This window comes from Phytophthora cinnamomi (genome assembly GCF_018691715.1).
Source record: "Phytophthora cinnamomi strain GKB4 chromosome Unknown Contig21, whole genome shotgun sequence".
Taxonomy (NCBI): Eukaryota; Oomycota; class Peronosporomycetes; order Peronosporales; family Peronosporaceae; genus Phytophthora; species Phytophthora cinnamomi.
This window is the reverse complement of record NW_027150954.1, coordinates 1,920,288-1,934,649: the sequence shown is the minus strand read 5'-3', so window position 1 is coordinate 1,934,649 and position 14,362 is coordinate 1,920,288. Positions and strand designations below refer to the sequence as shown.

Genomic DNA, 14,362 nt, shown 5'->3' with positions numbered 1-14,362 from the left:
GGTGCCGGACCAGGCGTGAAGATGACCACCTGCAGCCACTTGGTGAATAGCGCGGGTGCTGCATCCCTCGAGAGATTCTGGTGTAGCCACTGGACAGCGTTACTCCAACAGCAGCATCCATCGCTGCCTCTGTGCACTGGGAGCTGGCGAGATTTTCTCTCTCTCTCTTGCGTTTTCTGGCATTACGGTAAGTGATTGTTGCAGCTCATGCAGATACGCTAGCACTTCCAAATGTCCGTTGCGGGACCTGCATCCATTGCAGTAGCGCTGACTGATCCTCGTCGCTTACCACAATTGAAAAGGTCGATTTCAGGGTCCTCCCCAAATTCTTCGTAGAGCCACCTTACAACTTCTGGATGACCGTTTTCCGCAGCACTCGTCATCGTCTTCGCTGAGACGATCGCCTTCATTGGGAGAACCCAGTTCATGAGGCAAATGTTTGAGCTGCCCCTTCATACTTTAGCAGGCGACCGCTGTTCCTTGCCGGATAGCGCCTTCGTTTGCTCTCGTAGGTACTCTGCAACTTCTACATGGCCGTTAATAGCTGCAGCGTGGATCGTAAATACGTCCTCCCCGCCCAAAATTTCCAGAGGTTGAGTCTCTCGAAGTACAGGATCCATCAGCCAACGCACCACATGAAGATGCCCGTTCCCCGCCGTTTTCACCACCACTGCTTCGTCCAGCCTCCCACCCTTAGACAAGCATTTCAAAATACCTTTAGCCGCGATTTCGTGCCCCATGTTATCCCCAGGAGAGACCCGTCGCCATTGTGGTCGCACAGCCATTCAGCCATCACAATGTCTTCGTTGTGCACTGCTCGCATCAACGCCTCCGACAAGTCGAAGTCTTCGTTCCCGAGGTTTTGCTGCAGCCACCACACGACGTGGTGGCAGCCCTAGGATATAGCATCAACTATCGTGTCCTCGTGCAGATCTGCTGGATGTTGCTATCATGGTCGTAGACGCTGCAAAACTTCAATTGAAATAGTCCGCAGAAGCACTTGTCCATCGATATCGACACCTTGGATTTTATGCAGCAGCCACCGAACCATTTCCAGATTTTTCAGCCGAATCGATTCGATGAGAGATAACCTGAGCTGGGTTCTCCGATTAAAATTAAAATCCCTCGATTAATAATAAGTATCTGCGAAGTGTTCAAGGCAGATTTTGTGGTGACATCCTTATTGTCGGAGGAAGAATCGGTTTAGGAGCGTGAGGGATACGAACTGCAGAGAGGGAGGCCCACGGACTAGTCCAGGAAGAGAGAGGCGGCGTCCACGACGTGCTGCAGAGCGACAAATCCGTCCTTGGAGCGGAAGAGCTGCATCACAGTGAGAAGCGGCGCCGGGTCCCCATACTGGATAGAAACTTATTCCTACTTGGGGGATGGATTTTTTGCCCTTTTAGTTACGTAACCAGTTACGTAGCTACCCGAATGTAAGCACATGTGTACCCCACCAAGTGTAACCCCACTAAATAGACAACGACTACCCCTGGCGAGGACAAGCCCGTATCGTTGTTGTCGTGCTCCGCCTCAAGCGCCAGTTGGCGGACCTGCCGCACGAAGTCGACGCTGTGTCTTACTTCCTGGACTTAGCACTCGAGTTGCCGCTGCACAAGGTGTTGAATGAGGAGGCGCGCAACGCGCGCCCCGCTCGTAGAGTGGCAGCAGGCAACGCCTGTCTGCCAGTCGAGTAAATGAATAATGAAAGAAAAACCTCGTTAAGTTGTTAATGTTTATATTAGCAAGTACGAGAGGAAAATGTTCAGGCGATCTGGAAGAGAGCTGCCTGCTATCCATAGTGCGATGACGACAAGAGGCCGAGGAGTGAGCTGTCGAGGACGCAGTCCGAAGATGAGCTCACTTCCTCTTTTGCCTCCAGGTGCCGAGCACGGACCTAGAGTAATCGGCATAGGAATAAGAAGTTAAGAGTAATATATTGTTGAGAGTTACCTACAGTATTCTGTTCATTTTAACACAAGGCCTGCACGCGGCTCCTTCGCGCTGCTCAACCGCCTCTGGGACCAGCAGTGTTCGCCAAGAATATCACTAAAAGCGAGTCAGAGGACGAACACGTTTGTAGCAAATAAGAGCGAAAGGAGGACAGGGAAAGGTTCACATTGAGACAGTTCCCGCGGGCCGACCAGTACGACATGCACAAGCAGTTTACACAATTGTTGATATAGGCCATCAACCCCAAGAATTTAGAAACGGTCAAATGGCTCGTGGACAACTCCAGGACTGGGTCGTGAGGTCGGAAGCGGTGGCTGAAGCGTGTATCATCGGTCCAGGGGATATTCTGCGTTTTTTTTTTTACAACGACCCCAGCTCGCTGGACGAAGGTGCTCGAGTTGAAGCTTCAACTTGGAAGGTGTGGAACCCAAGAGCCTGAAAAGGCCGTTGCGAGCAGCCACAGCGACGTCGCCTGGTGGCTAGTGGAGCACCTCCCAAACGTGCTGCACAATTTTGTGATGGCGTTGCATTACGCTGTGCTCAATAGCGACGTACTGGTTGCGGAGTGGTTCCTGTCTCAAGGTGCGATGACCTGCGAGGATTTTTGCTGACCACCACCTTGCGGCGACTGAGCGCCTTGATGTATTCAAATGGTTGTTGGCAACACCAAAAGAACACCTGCTATAGTGGCGCCGGTTATTAGAGAAAATCGACTATTAGAGCGCTTCCGTGAGATCCCAAATTGTGACTATAGTAAAATCCAGTCAAACCGGCTATTAGGCTGTAAGAGTGTAAGAGAGCTCCCCCGCCAAACCAAGACCACACATTGTAAGAACACGTGGATCACTTTTAAACACGATCAGGAGTACAACAATGGTCTCATCGCGCCAGCACCTCACTATCTACGAAAAGAACGAACTCCGTCCCGTTTCGGAGGCGACAATTCGACACTGTTGGCGGCATACTATGATTGTGTCAGGGAGCATGATCGACCAGAGAAACGGAGCTTGGAGATCTAGAACTGCTGATAATATCTAGATTAAGATTTATTGGATCTGTTGAGCGCGCCGAGCTACGTCGCTGTTGAAGATGCTGTTGAGAACAACCCAGAAAGAGAGACGACACAAGCGAGCAGTCCTCAAGTGAGCGAGCGCACGGGGAGGCACTAGAAGCGGTGCAAAAGCTCCAGGTCAACATGTTTGCCCACGGATTGCAGGACACCAGCGTACAGAACGTTGTTAACGCCACACCTAGCGCCAGACCTCGATCATCTTGTACATCCATGCGATGCGGTAGAGCAATTTGTATGTTAACTGATAGGTTATTTCCATGCGGAATAGCAATTTGTATGTTAAATGGTAGGTTCCCGTTTCTCGTACTTCCATGCGGAATAGTAGTTTATATGTTAAATGATAGGTTCCCTCTTATAAGAACAATAAATCTGTACGAGAGCTTGGGGAGTTGGTGACCAAACACTTTCACTATATCCGGTGTTCTCGTTATCGTAAAGAGCAAGCTCGAGTTCATTTTGTCCTTTGAAATGAAATATCTGTCAAAGCTAATTCGAGAGAAAAATGCATGATGTAGCACACGCCTCAAATGGAAGATTCAGGTTTCGACCGGCACGTCTTGGAGGTCTCTCACGATGGCGTGGGAGTGAGGCGTTGTGGCGGTAACGTCACCATGATGAATTAGGTGACCTTGGGGTGACCCTACTGGTCGAGCTATCCAGCCCACAAATGCCAAATTTGGCGTGGATTTGGCTCCAGGTGGCGCCAACGGTATTGCCATCTGCCAAATAAAAAATAGCTTTCCGGTCCCAGAGCTATTTCTGCGGCCAAATTTGGCCGTAAAAATAGCCTTGGGTAGCGTGAGTAATGTCGGCTCACAATCAAAATGAGCGGCCCGCACGAGGAGCAAACTGTTGGATATCAGGAGATAAAGGTCTCTATGAGGCCTGGATAGAAGTTAGCAGCGACGGTGGCACAGACATCACGTTGCCGGGGGGGGGGAGAGAGAGAGAGAGAAGTGGCTACAAGAGCCTTGGTGGCGGGTGCCGTCGTCGATGGGGCTCTTGTGACGTGGGCGCAGCAGTCTAATGTGTCTACCGCCTTGTTTGGCGCCCGACCAGGTCGTGATCGCCCCGGAAGTAAAGGTACCTCCATTCCACGAGGTGTTCGTTCAATGGACGCAGCGTCGTCTTCATTGGCTTCGTCCAGGAAGCTTCCACCCACCTCGCACCAGTATCGCAATCCTCGCACCAGTATCGCAATCCATTACCTCACGCATTGTGTGACAGGAAAATAGCAATACCGCTGTGAGAAATTCCACTCGCCATTGCCAAATCTACAATTACCACATGGTTTGCTTGCCAAATTTAGAATAGGGATAGCTCTACCAGTACGGTCACCCTTAGTTGTACTGTACCTTTGTTGGTGCGAACCGAGTGTTTGGCGCGCTGGCAGCTTGAAGTTCTCTTGACTAATTAGGTCTGGAAAAAGTGTAGTGTCCCCCTTATGTGCAAGTGTAACTCGTTTTTTGACCTCAGTGGTAGCTCCTGCGATGGCGGCTGCTTTCTGTACAGAACAACTCAGACACTATGAGCAGTGAGGCCAGCACGGGAATCCCCACACCTAGAGCAAACCAAACCACGTGGTTTGGTTCGGTAAACAAACCAAACCAAAATTACCAATGAACCATGTTCGAAACGGTTTCGTGGTTTGGTTCGAAGTGGTTTGAACCGAGTGAGACACTGCAAACCAAAGCAAACCATGAGAATGTAGTTGGCTAAAAACCTCGATTTGAAACTGTTTACGATGCGGCTCTTATCGAGAAGTGCCGCGGTGCACAGCCGAAAGACCAAGCGCGGTTGAAGACTGGAGCCGCTGTCAAAGACGAAAGCTGCTTCAGGGTGAGATGCTCACCGCCTTCGGGAATGCAAATCCTGCCATCCAGGAGGTGCAAGCGAATAAGCCAACCTTGCTACCGATACCACCCGCAGATTCTAATTCTTTGGGTATGCCGCTTGCTTGAGCGCGGCCTTTGAAGAGAGCCCGCCCCGAGTACAGAGAGCCATATTGACCAACCAGGCAGCGGAAAAACAAACCATCGGTTGCAGCTGTAGCTCAACTCCAAACCACGAAACTCCAAACCTTAGGAATGGTTCAAGAGCGTTGGTCTGGTAACGTTCAAACCAAAGTAACGGCTAGAATTGGTTCAACGGTCGTGAAATATAATTTCGAACCAATAGTTTGCACTTTGGTTGGTTTGGTTTGTTCAAGGCGTGGGAATCCCTGTTATTGGCAGCCATAAAAAATCTAGGACTTCAATAGTGATAGCTAAATAAAGTCTACTACTTCACAATACCGTACATGCTCGAGAACTGATCACTCTATCTATAGCAGTGGGGGGGGGGGGGGCGTCTAGTTTTCCAAACTATTTTTATCTAATAAATTATGCTATTTATCGAGGGGGGATTGGCGTTACGGAACGATCAAATCCCGACGAGCGCACTCGCAAGCTTTTTTTTATGTGCTCGTTCACGCGATCAGTGCTCGCGCTCAGCTCGTGGGACGCATGTCGAGTACGTTGCGCGTACTTTGTCATATGTCGTCGTTCAACTCAGTCACTGACTCCCAGCCACTCACAATTTACCAGCCGGTTCTCAGACTGGACACGCACATTCTGGTGATTATTACGCGACGTCCCGTAAGCAACTAGTCACTCGTCCAGCAAATTTACAAGCCATTCCACAACTTCCTGCCTTCCTCCGCATCTCCCACTGCAATGCACTCCTGCGTGCTCGTCCCACCCAACACTCGAACATTGAGTGACAAGCTGATATGTGACGTTAAGCAGCGGACCGAGGGACCTCGTCCCAACCCGGTGGCAAAATTCGAGAGTGCTGGGCGAACTGAAGCCAGCATCAACACCAGGTCGGGTCTGCAGCAGCTAAGGTACCATCCACATCACCACACAGTTCGAACAGATGCATCCCACGCTCGAGTTGAAGCGTCAACGGCTACGCTTGAATTATCTCCACGCGAAGAGCTAATTACTCTCAACGATATATCATCGTCCCGTAGCCCCCCGATGTGCCTTCCGTCCGACGCGAAGACGGTAAACAAGATCATTGCTACAATTCAGGCAGCGAACCATCCGATTAACGCCGATCTACAAAATGACATCATCGCTGAGGCTCTGAAAAGGAAGATTCGGCACCGAGAACGGTGTCGTGTGAACCAGGCTCGCTACAGAGCGAAACAGGTCCAAGTCGTAGCTGATACTCAAAATGCCATTGTTCACCTGCGGAGGGAGATCGAGGATCTCAAATCAAGATGCCAGATTTCGTTCCAGATCCCAACATTCCAAACCCCATGGGCTGTTGCTGCTGACTACTTTGGCCACTTCAACAATTTCGTAGCTTACCCTGGAACTCAACACGAAGTCGCGTCCACATTCTTGCGCAGAATCATGGCCCCGGATACGGTAGATGGCATTTTCCCCGGCATGGACACACTGATAGAAATGTGGAGGCGCTTTGCACCTTTCTATAGCGACACGCGCTTGGAGCTTCGAGGGATGGAGATGTCATCAGAACACGATTTGGTCGCCAGCACGTCGACCTATATTACTCTCAGCTGGAACACTCTCCGATACGCGTTTCCGCACCTGAATTCTGATGGGAAAGGTGGCGCCCAAGGAGGAGATTGGTCGCCCATTGCCACCAAAATCGTGGGTCAAAGTTTTGTCGTACGCGGGACGGTGATCTTCGGCTGGGACGATACTAGCGACAAAGTGGTGAGATTCGAGATGCAATCGGATTTGATGACCCCAGTGCTCAACGTGCTGGGCAGTTTGGCGGATGCATCACTCTTCTTCAGCGAGGCTCTTATCACCCCGGACGCTAACTTCATTTGATGAAATCAATGAATATTGCTCGTTTCTCCTCGTATTTTCTTCGATTACAAAACATTGGTGTGATGTGCATATTCCAACAAACAACAAGCATAACGCACGCGACGAACCATGATACATGACGTGGTAGTTCCATCCACTACACCGTTCTGTTCTCAGACCATCGCATGCGCCTTAGGCGCGTCGCACTGGCGGCGCACCAGTCGCCTGTTAATACCTCGACGTCAAACGGTACATACACATTCCTACCTTCACGCTGCTTGATGGCGTATTCGCCCCCGCAGCCGCTTATACATACGTTTGAGGCATCACATATCGAAGCGAGTACGTGCTTCCTGTTTCGGCTGGCGACGTGCACCAAAACCAATTTGAGTTGCAGCGAACTAATACCGCCTCATGTCTGTAAAAAAAGTGGTGGTTGGTCCAGCTTGATGATCAAACGAGAAAACTGTTTGATGGCGCGCTTGATGATCAAACGAGAACACTGTTTGATTGACGCTATGTAAAAATGAAAAGTTGGATTTACTAGTGGAATCAATAGAGACTTTTCGAAGCCCCGTTTGAGTTTGCTTTCAGCTTCAGTTTCAGCTATCAGTAGTACCGTCGCGGGATTTGAGCTCAAACGAAACTCTAGCGTGTGTTAGGGTAAAGACTTCTCGCCCTTAAGCTCAACTGGCTTTCAGTTTGAGTTTTAGTTTGAGTGGTCGCTCTTCATCGGGGCGTCGATGGTGCTCGCCCAACATGGAAGTCTCGAAGCGGAGTTCAACGCGCGAATGAGCAGAGTCAGAGAGGCGGTTGAGTGGGGCTTCGGTAGGGTAAAGACACTTTGGTCCTTTATCAACTGGGACAAGAAGATGCAAGTGCGTCAAACGCTAGTTGGAAAGCTATTTTTCGTAGCCGCCTTGCTCCCAAACTGCCATACATGTTTGCGACCTCATGGCAACCAAATCTCAATGCATTTCGGACTACAACCGCCGTCGCTAGATGTCTACCTTGCCAGCTAAGTTGTTAATCTACCTATCGGCGTTCTTGCCCATCGCAATCTGTAGAAGCTTCACCATAAAGGCTTGATTCTCCTGCTCACACCGCTGATCAGCAGCTTCACGTCCCTCTTCGCGCTCTCGCTCAAGTAGCAGTCGCTTCTCATCTAATTCAATTCTTCGAGCAGCCTCTTCTCGCTCGAAGTGCAGCCGTTCACGCAAATACTCTTATTTGGCTGACGAGTCCGACAAGGTGTGCCCTATTGCCTGTGCAATAGAGTCACGCACGGCGCTGAGCTTTTCGCGCTTGCTGGGTTTTGTTGGCCTGCGGTATCCAATCGGCGCCGCTCATTTCCGACCGACACTGTCGTTGGCACCCACCGCTCGAGGCCCTGCAGGACTACTTGTTCTCTGACTGCCATGTCCAGCTGTCTCCGCGTCTACAGATATGCCATCACCGGCAGCACAAGTATCATCGTCGTCCTCTTCCTCACCACGCAGCTCGTCCATAGCAAGTCGTCGCATCAACTCACCAGACGTCTCAATCCCTTGAATCTTGGCTCTCTCCGTTGCCCTTTCCTGCTCTGTCTTCTCCTTCCAGTTGTCCATGCGGCAGACAATATCTTCTAGCAGAACGTCGCGCTCCTTGTACTCTTCAGTGGTCCCAGACAACCGCCACGAGTTCCGCTCATGCGCCCGATAAATGCGCACCAACCGATCAAAGCGTGTACGAATAGCTGGTCCATCTTTCTTAACAAAACCTTCGACGGCTCGACACTTTTCAGCAACAGAATCAAAGGCTTTCATGATTCCGTTAGCAATGCCTACAGCAGCCTCCCACGGCCGGACTAAGTTCACACAGCGCAACAGAGTAAGGTCATCGGCTGCAGTAAAGTTTTTCCTCCCCGCTTTAGGTGTATCTGCTGGTCCAGCACCGGGAGGAGCCGAAGCATCGGCTTGGTAAGATGCTACGTGGTCTGCCATGATTCCTGCCAAACTGAAAGCGAATCATAGCCTCTCGAAACGCGAATTTGGCTGGACGACAGTCTCTATTCAGTTTTCATAATCAGTGCTTCACTGAAACTGAAAGCAAACTCAAACGGGGCTTCGAAAGGTGTCTAATGAGTGGAGTGCGAAACGAAAATCTTGCCGTCGTGTCGTATCCAGCTTGTCCGTAACGTCAAATATGTCATCTTTGGAAGATTATTACCGTAATAATCGGGCCCAGTGCGACACAGTTTCCCAGTCATAATCAAGTGAAGCAAAAAACCTCGTAAGGTTTTCAAAGGGTTCGTTCGGATGACGTCCGTCCCGCTTGGTTGGTTGCGGTACCTCCCTCACGCCATCGCAGTCACAAAAGAAAATGAAGGAGAGGCCGAAGAGCAATAACAAGTCGAAGCTGAAGGTGCGGTCTCTCGGAAGTCATGCTCGATACTCGTTTTTTTTTTTACATTTTGCTGATGATGCTCGTGTACAGGGCGCTGAGGCCTCTAAAACCACTGCCAGAGATGACCATCACTGACGAGGAGGAAGATAACGATCAAAAGACGTTAAACGCAAGTTTTTTTCAAGTCTTTTTTCCTAATAATTTTTTAGGAGGGGAGGGGTTGTCACCCATACGTCTGCCGGTGTCGCACTCAAACCGTTTGTCGCACTGGACCCGATTATTACGGTAAACGGGTCTTTTGCGGGTCTGGTTCGTTATCTATGTGTATTTGGCTGGTCTGGTGCTGGTCAGGTAGACCCGCACCAGACCTGAAAAGTAGAGCTCTGAGTACTGTAATAAAATGTAGTGTACTTATATATAGTAAAGGAGCATCCTTCAGGCGGACCAAAGCTGAGGGGGCTACACGGAAAGTATTGGTCAAAATACGTCCCGAGACGCCCCCAAATCGAATATAAATGACATTACTCAGGTTCACGTGCTTCCACCGCATCTTTTCTTATAGTTTTTCTTTGCGTCTATTGGCTACGGCCTCATAAACAGAGCAAGTACCAGAAGTGGACGCGGCTTCGTCGATCGTCGCGACGAGCGCGGCAGCAGACTTGCATCACCGATTTTTTTACGATCAGAAAGATCGCCACTAGCACCCTGTTGTCGAACCATATCAGCATGTCCTAGCCACGACTCATCATAGCACGTCACCCCAAGTGTGCCACTGACGCGCAACTGGGCTTTCGTAGAACTTCAACGAAAAGTTGAAAGATCTTCCAAGCTAGCAACTGCAACTCAACCATTTCGTTTGTAGTTGTAACTAGTTTTTATTGATGAATCATCGACTTTGATGCATTAGAGTTCTACTGCAAGGCACAGACGATTTGGAACTAATTGGATTCGTAATTCCACGGCGTTGATGGTAGTGCAGCTAAATAGCCAGCCTCATTCAAATAACCTCCCTTCTCCATCTGATGCATACTAGCAAGTCTCCGTCACTAACCCTCACTAGCTATCATTGAGCGCAATGGTCTCCTTTCCCCGCCAGAACATATTATGTACACATGCATGCTCTTATTTTGCTACCGATGCACACTTAAACACGCTGCTAGACGTGCAGACCGAACCGTCTGACTCCTCCACCCCGCCCGATGGGGCACTAGCATCATCGGGCTTATCAACGTCGATATCAATGGTGCCTTCGAGGTTGATGCTCATGGTCGTCTCTCGCAACTTGGCTTTGCCCTTCTTCTTCGCCGGGCTCTCACACAAGGACTTGCAGTTGTTCGACGGCGGCAGTGTCTCAACGATCTTGTCCGGCGTACCACGGTCGTACTACACGCGACCACTTGGAGTATCGGCGTAGAACATCTCTCCGTCGGAGCAATGTACTGTTTGCGCTTGCTGGGCGCGAGTTCCATTAAATCGGGGATGGCAAAAGAAATATGGAAGGATTTTTTCGAAATAAAAGTATCAAAAATGTTGTTATTCCCATTTTATGTTTTTTTACCATTTTAAACTTCAAACCCTGCACCGTATAACACACGCCATCGGCTAGAAGCAGCTGACCACCGTGCAGTTCTCCGCGCTGCGGTGTGGTGGGTGCAAGATGGTGGCCCCCAAGGTGACTCAGTCGACGGAGAATGTGGTGGAGCGGGAACCAAATTCTGCCGCGATCTCAACCCATCGATCAAGGGCAAGGGATGTAATACCTCGGAACAGTGTCAGGGTCACAAGAGTGCCGACACGGAAGCCGTCGGCCCAATTCCCGGCACATCTGATCAGAGTCGACGTTATCGATTTTGATAGGGATGGCGCTGATTTTGAAGACGGACACCGAATCTCAGTCCCACTGGCGACGCAAACACCATAGAGTCACCGAGGCCCAGGGAGCCAGTAATAGCGCGCCAAGATTAGTGGTGTAGGAGAACAAATAGGGTCAGTACTAGGACGTGGTAACACATTAGACAGAGTTGATTTTTCCTTCTTCATCACAAGTGGTCTTCGCCTTCGCGCTACCGGGCACGGGATATACTTTGGCCCACCCGACGTTCCGCCAAGTCAGCGACGCCTCCACGATCAAATCACCCCGGGCGCCAGGATAGCTTGGTCCAGCGTCCGTCAACCCTCGTTTCAACCCACTGCTATAGGAAGCGGCAAGGAAGGGAAGGCAAGACAAGGTCACACACCGACCACAAGGCAAGCGCGTCTTCCGAGATTGTAGTGGGCCTACTTTGGCTCACTACTTTAGCTTACACGTTGCGCTACGTGTATGAGGAAGCGTAGGAGTTTATTAATAATTTGAATTAATTATACTTGAGTCCACAAGTATAATATAAATCAAATAAAACACCAAGTAGGTAGTTTAAGGTAAAATGAGAACTGTATTGTTTGTGAATTGATCTTCCTCCTAAATCTGCTAAAACTGTTTATCATCTATGAAAGGGGTTGACAGCGGCTGGCTGTCAGAGCCCCGCTAATATGCATGTCTCTGATTGGTAGAAAGATGCTGCTTTCTACCAATAGGATCTTTGGGTATGTGTGGCCCACTCATTGTGGTGGCCCACTTCAATGTATCCATTGGTGTGTCTTACACCAAGGTGAGGAAGTATCTAAAACCTTTAACAGATATTTATCTGTTAATCCATAAGTGGCAAATGTCATGCACAAGTGACAGTTGTCACTTGTGACCGTTATTGTGCACAAGTGACTGTTGTCACTTGTGTGTGTAACCCCGTTACACCATCCCCCCGTTAAGCTTAGACGTGTCGGTCTCGACACGTCAATTAATATTGACTGCTTGTCATTCGTTTGTGCTGGGGGTTTCCGTGCTCATCCGCAATGAGCACGATCAAGCTGAAGACCGTTATTGCAACAGAGTGTAAACTCTCTGTTGCTGTGTACAATGCGCGGTAGCGCGAGGTGCGCCGCTACCACGGGGACAGACAACACAGTGTCTGTGTACGATTCTTCGATGTCGACCGCGTCTATGCGTCGACATCTCTAAGCGAATTTCTGTTGCTTACCGTGATCGGGTAAGCAAGCGTCAAAGCACTTCGAGTCCTTCTCGAAGTGAGGCAAGTATTAGCAACTCCACGCTGTTGCAGTGGAGGCTGGTGTCCGTGCGCCGTGCGCACTGTCCGTCCAGGTGGCGGTGCGTATTAGCAACCGCGACCGCAACAGGTATACTATATGTATACCTGAAAGCTTCAATGATCTCCGTGCTAATTATCTAGCACGCGAGCCGTCGGGCGTTGTAGATCACTACAGCGCTCGCACTACCTTCTTGCTGGTAGTGCGTGTTGGGCTTCGTATTCCTTCACCATGTCCGGAACGTCTTCCATCAGGACGTTCCGTGGTTCCCATGTGTCGTGTTGGGGAGGAAAACCTCTCCAGCGAATGCTAAAACAATCTGGACCTCGCATTGTTTTCTTATGATCAACAATTCGCTAGACGATTCAGCGAATTTCTCCGCGTGCGTCTCGCAGCGGTGGCGGAGGTGGTGGAAACACGCCCCGATGGTCAACGCCGTGTTGACCTTCATCTCGTGTTGCTCCACGACCAAGTGACGGTCGTGGAGTACATTCAGAGCGTGGCGGTTGCCGCTCTGTTCCTTCGTGTCCCGGCTCTGGCGGTCTCCCAGACCGCCTTTAGCGTGTAGGTCGGGCTGTAGGCCCGACTGTATTAACTGCTCCAGCGCGACTACGCGCTGGAGAGGAGGGTTTCCCCTGTCGAGTCTGTCTCTTCGGGTCAGACGAGCCACTTGGCTCGTGCTGGAGGTATGGCTTTAACCGCCCGACATAAAATGTCGGGTGGAGCCGCATGCTAGACGGTATGTCTAGCGTGTATGCGTTACCGTGGCGTGCCATCACAGTGAACGGCCCGATGAAGCGCGTAGCAAGCTTGCTTGCTCCGAAATACGAAACTGAATGTTTGGGCAGGTTTTGAGTAGATAGCAAAACCAATGAATCCACGTTGAATTCATTTGTGTTGCCCCTGCCAATATAATCGGTATTCAGCTTCTGTCTATCCATAGAAGTCGCAATCGCGTCCTGGACAAACTGAATTACGGCTTGTCTTTTATTGATGAAGTCAATCGCATCCGAGGTGAACTCGTTCAGCTCGCTCTCCGCAAGAGGCCCGGCCTCTGCGTGGTTCTTCGCAGTGCCTGCGCCCTGCGCAGACCCGTGGTCCTTGTTCCTTGTGGAGTCTGTGCAGTGCAGATCACAGACTCGATCTCCTTGTTCTGGGGGTCAGCGCAGGGCGCTGACCCTTGGTTCTTCCTGCCAAGGTCTGCGCCCCGCACAGACCTGGTTGTCTTGTTCCTTGTTGTCGCGGCTGACACTGTGCAGGTGTCAGCGGCTTTTTGCGACTGCTGTGTTGCAGTCGTAGATCCTCCCCCACTTAAGGTGGGAGCCACCACTCCGAGTAAACTCGGCAGACGGGGATGCCGCATGGCATTCACATAAAACGGTGTATGCCCGGTCGAGGCATGCACCGAGTTGTTGATGGCGAATTCCGCCATCGACAAACACTCGCTCCAGTATTGGAACGAGTGAGCGTAGCTCATCAACATATCGACGAGCACGCGATTCACGCGCTCGGTTTGACCGTCCGTCTGCGGATGATCCGCAGTCGACATTGAAAATTGGCTCCCAAGAAGTGTAAACACTTCTTGCCACAGGTTCGCTGTGAAGCGCGGGTCTCTGTCCGACACGATGTCGGACGGCATGCCATGGTGTTTGAACACCATGTCGACAAGCAGACGGGCCGTCTGTTTCGCGGACACCTCTGCCGGCACCGCAGCAAGATGTGCCATCTTGCTGAAGCGGTCGACGAAGACCACAACACCGGTGTTCCCTCCGCTATCCGGGGGAAGACCAAAGATGAAGTCCAAAGACATGGACTTCCAACACTCCGACGGAGTCGGTAGTGATTGTAAAGGAGCCTGCGCGAATGGCGCAGGCTTCACGCGTTGGCATACCTCGCAAGCACGGATGTACTTGCGCACCCAATTATACTGGTGGTGCCAGTAGAAGTCGCGCGTGAGAAGGACGTATGTCTTCTCACGTCCGAG

The 14,362-nt window shown here is 50.7% G+C and overlaps 1 protein-coding gene across 1 annotated transcript; it reads right to left on the bottom strand.

Annotated features, from left to right (window-relative positions):
- Window positions 1–8,198: 8,198 nt before the first annotated feature.
- IUM83_03730 (uncharacterized protein) lies at window positions 8,199–8,834 on the bottom strand (the record flags this gene model as incomplete). Its single annotated transcript, XM_067927758.1, has 2 exons — window positions 8,199–8,698; window positions 8,786–8,834. 2 exons carry the CDS (start codon window positions 8,832–8,834, stop codon window positions 8,199–8,201), a joined length of 549 nt encoding a protein of 182 aa, XP_067795281.1.
- Between the last annotated feature and the right edge of the window lie 5,528 nt (window positions 8,835–14,362).